The following is a 4,307-nucleotide window of genomic DNA, read 5'->3' as shown; positions in this document are numbered from 1 at the left end:
AATCTATTTTTTTTCACATGAAACGTATCATCATATGATGATGATGATGATAACGATGATGATTAATAATAATAGAGGTGTTATCTGAAACACAACAAACCCCACACAAGTATGTAGAATATTTAATTTTTTTGGAAATACCATATTGTTTTGTTTGATTCACCTTTTTAACTTAATTTTTTTCCCACCATGTTTTTCTATTCTTTTTGAGTGTATGTAATGAAACATTCTATGTAAATAGCGAGAACCCCCTTAAAGCCACATTAAAACAACAGCTCTCTCTCTCTCTCTCTCTATGGCAAAAATACGGAGATCCTCTGTAGTGACGTCATTCCGTTTGAAGCGGAACTCTTTCTAATGCAGCACCGTTTCTCTCCGGAGCGAAAGTCACGACGTACAGCCCGGACCAAACGATTTCCTAGCGATGCGATCTAACCGCGCAAGGTTTCTTTACAACAAATTAGCATCGCTACTACGTGTAAACATCGGGCTACTTTAATAAATCTATCAGATTATATTTTTGAGTATATAAATTTGTCTAAGAGGAATAAGTGGTACGGATAAATTAATGGATAAGTGTCGCCGAATCGTCTAAATGTGAGAAACTAACGCAAGACTTGAAGCTGTCGTCACGTTCCTGCCCAGAATTGGATAAATAAATAATAAGTTTAAGTAAAGTTGCCTTTTGGCGGAGCAGCCATGGCCGACAGCAGAGGAGTCGTGGACATGGATCCGGACCTTGCCCAGAGGCTGTTCGAGGAGGGGGCTTTCCTGGTGCTGTTTGGTGTTCCACAGGGCACGGAGCTGGGGATCGACTGCAAGAGTTGGCAGGTTGGTCCTCGCTTCAAAGGCGTGAAGATGATTCCTCCCGGCCTGCACTTCCTCCATTACTGTTCCGCTAATCCGGCGAGCCTTGGTGGAGAAATCGGCCCAAAGACGGGGATCTTCCTCAGTCTCAAGCCCAGGGAAATCCTCCTCGCCAATTGGGATGCCAAAAACGAAGATCTGGACTTCTCATCTTCCCAGAACGAAGAAGAGATGAGCCGCATCAGGGCCAACTTGCGAGACCTCGACCCTTTCCTGGGGCCCTATCCGTACGAGGTGATGAGGAAATGGGTGTCCCTCACTGACCGTCTCAGCCAAGAGTTGGTCGAAACCCTGCAGCCGCTTTCGGGTCGCGTGTGTGCGTTCAGCGATGTCATCCCCGAGATTCAGTTCAGACACACCAAAGACCGAGCGGAGCAGCCGAGGAATGACACCGCCTGTCAGAGCATGAAGGAGGGGCTCGACAGACTCCCTAAAATGAAACCGAGGGAAGGGACGGAGATGCGCTTCTCCGTTATCCCAGAAAGGTCCTACCCTCCTGGGGCTGCGCCGGCCGAAGTCACCCGCTGCAGCATGGACCTGAGCTACGCCCTGGAGTCCGTGCTCCAGAAGAACCACGAGCTGCAGCCTCTCAACTTGCTCGGTATGCGTTTGATCATTATTTAGTTGCGGGCACACGCTGCCTAAAACATTATTATTATTATTATGTTGTCTCTTGCCCTCTCTCCAGGCGAGTTGCAGTTTGCCTTTGTGTGCTTCCTGGTTGGAAATGTATACGAGGGCTTCGAGCACTGGAAGAGTCTCCTCGCGCTGCTGTGCCGATCGGAGGACACGATGCGGAAACGGAAGGAGCTCTACCTGGGGCTCATCGCTGTGCTGTACCACCAGCTCGGAGAAATTCCACCGGACTTCTTTGTGGACATTGTGTCTCAGGACAACTTCCTCACATCCACTCTGCAGGTGGGTCCTCAACAAATTGGCTATGATGCAACGCTCCGAATGCATGTTGTACCAAATAAACTTGGTTAAACGGTGTCAGTGCGAGCGCATTCATTACCCTAGACCTCGATGTTGTGACAGGAAATGAACAGCAGGAGCTGTTTATGTGTTATTAAATGATTATAAAATAGCATGATTACCTGCGTTGTTATTGGCGTCATGGGGCCACACGGCTGCAAACCATTGACGTGTTGGGCTTTTCTTCTCGCAGGACTTCTTCCAGTTTGCCAGCGGAGCAGGCATCGATGCCACGCTGCGTAAGAGAGCAGAGAAGTTCAAAGCTCACCTGACCAAGAAGTTTCGCTGGGACTTTGATGCCGACTTGGACGACTGTGCCCCCGTGGTGGTGGAGCTGCCTGAAGATGTTACCGTGGACTGCGGCGCCCACTAAGATCTCCAGAGTCAGAACTGAAATAATCTCACTGTAAAAGGAGGCCAATGGACCCTCGTATGTAATGGTCTGTGTGTGTAGATTTTATACTGGGTTACAGTGGTGGATTTCAGCTAAATAAATTCTTATTCTGTATGTTTAATGTGTGACTGTTGTGTTTCTACACCTCAAATATTATAAAGATCTTTTTTTTTGGATTGTGATACTTTAATGGTGCCAAAACTTTATTTAAAAATGGTCATTGCCAAAATCACGCTTTGTGATAGCAAAGACTATTTTCCTCCCAAATTGTCCATAAAGACCTAGTTGTGTTTGATTTCTTGAATTTCAGTGTATTTGAATAAAAGTCAACACTTGATATGAAATGGTTTGCACGTCGCAGTACCGTCTTCTCATTCTCGTCCACTAGATGGCGGCCTTTGGCTTTTATGTGAAGCTTGACTACAGCATCAGGTAACACTGCGGAGTCTCGTGATTGGGACTGTAGAAGTGAGCATACAGGACACACTGACTGTAAAGTTGCTGCGCTCAGTAATAGCTTCAGATATAGCAGTGGCTGAATCTCTGGGTGGAAATCATCTCTGGGCTTCCTGATGGCCATAAAGGCGACAGGTGGAAGAATAAATAAATAAAGGAGTGGATCACACGTCACAGAAGCAGACGTTAAGATGCATTTGATTATACCATCCATTTACGAGCCGTGTGTGAGATTGTGTCCCATCTTCGCGTTAGCCCCCCTGATCCATCCATCCATTCGTTTATAACTGCCCTTCCCGAGTACCCCCTCCAGCTGTATGTCTTGGCTTTGACGTGCCCTGGCTCCACGGGGCCGTCTATAACCCTCAATGCCATGCCTCCTACGGCACTCTGAATCAATGAAGTCTGGGCCTGTTGATGGAATTCTAAATGCATGAAATCTATTTTCGTCCCAGAAGACCGATTTCATTGTGAATTTCAAGGCAATGAGTGAAATACCCCCCTTTTTGAAAAAAAATGCATTTGCATCTTAAAAGAAGGTCAGAGCGGTGTCTGTATTCCAGCGGGTCTAGTTGTTACGCTGTTTCTTTCCTTCTGAATGCAATTAAACGGAGAAAGTGGCTTGGAACACATGCTGGAAACAAATCAGAACGACATGGAAGGAAATGTACAGCAATTATTTGTAGATTACATTTCTTTCTCATGGGAAATGATGACAGTCTCAGAATCGGGACCCCTCTTGGCGTTCTTGCCCGTCCATTATTGCTGGAGTCACAGTGTCAGTGGACGATTCATTACGTGTCCGGCCTCGCTGGGCCTCGCTGGGCCTCGCGGACCCCTTTGCCCTACGGTGAACGCTCCGCTGCCATGTTGCTGGTGTGGCAACCGGTGCCTTTCTACTCCTGTTTGTTTCGTTTGGTGCAGTCACCCTTGGGGCCCCGAGACATGCTGGGAACCGGGCTGCTTTGATTGTGAGGTAAGTCAAAGACAAGCGGGCTCTGTCAGTCACGGTGGAGCTTTCACTCCATTACATGTGAGCTCGGCCATTTCCACGGGGCTCTCGAGCTGCTCGGCCTGCCAGTGTAAACACAGGCCCCTCTGTTCCGCTCCCAGTCATTCGCCCAGCCTCCCGTCCCACGGCAGCGAGGGGAGTGGATGTTGGTGTAAGATCTTGACTGAGCATCAACTCTGGTTTAAATGTTGATTATTGTATAGGCTGAACAAATCCTGGCTCCACTCGATCATCAATCGATGTTGTGGATTTCTTTTTGTTGGTGGAAATTCAGAAACATGTGGAGGGATATAGAGATTTATCAGTTTGCAGAGTCAGCTGGGGTTTTTTTTATTGCCCTCTGTCACCTTATTTCTCGAGGTTTTAATTCCAAGCGGCTGTTTCTCATGTTCTGCCTCTTTCTGGACAGATTACTTGTTGCCATTTCTCCGCCTGCTGTCTGGCTTCCACCCACGGTTGGGAAGCCTGCTTTCCCCTGCGACCTCTTTGATGTATGGCAAGATGCGTAATTATAACGAATGGCTTGTCAAACGTTAGGCTTTTTGGTAATTGCCCGTGTCCCACAATTAGCTTGTGCAGAAAGACGCTTGTACACGAGTGAAG

At 47.5% G+C, this 4,307-nt stretch overlaps 1 protein-coding gene across 1 annotated transcript; it reads left to right on the top strand.

Moving 5' to 3' along the window:
• The first annotated feature begins 699 nt into the window (after positions 1-699).
• On the top strand, positions 700-2,515 carry aar2 (AAR2 splicing factor). Its single transcript, XM_068751985.1, has 3 exons — positions 700-1,468; positions 1,556-1,785; positions 2,036-2,515. Exons 1-3 carry the CDS (start codon positions 700-702, stop codon positions 2,213-2,215), a joined length of 1,179 nt encoding a protein of 392 aa, XP_068608086.1. The 3' UTR covers positions 2,216-2,515.
• Positions 2,516-4,307: the final 1,792 nt, after the last annotated feature.

Source organism: Brachionichthys hirsutus, chromosome 2, assembly GCF_040956055.1.
Source record: "Brachionichthys hirsutus isolate HB-005 chromosome 2, CSIRO-AGI_Bhir_v1, whole genome shotgun sequence".
In the NCBI taxonomy this organism is placed as follows: Eukaryota; Metazoa; Chordata; class Actinopteri; order Lophiiformes; family Brachionichthyidae; genus Brachionichthys; species Brachionichthys hirsutus.
This window is presented reverse-complemented; position numbering and strand designations above follow the sequence as displayed.

Coding starts and splice junctions, on each gene's coding strand:
- aar2 (XM_068751985.1), top strand. CDS start 700: ATGGCCGACAGCAGAGGAGTCGTGGACATGGATCCGGACCTTGCCCAG. Junction 1,469..1,555: donor GCAGCCTCTCAACTTGCTCG/GTATGCGTTTGA, acceptor CCCTCTCTCCAG/GCGAGTTGCAGTTTGCCTTT. Junction 1,786..2,035: donor TCCTCACATCCACTCTGCAG/GTGGGTCCTCAA, acceptor TTCTTCTCGCAG/GACTTCTTCCAGTTTGCCAG.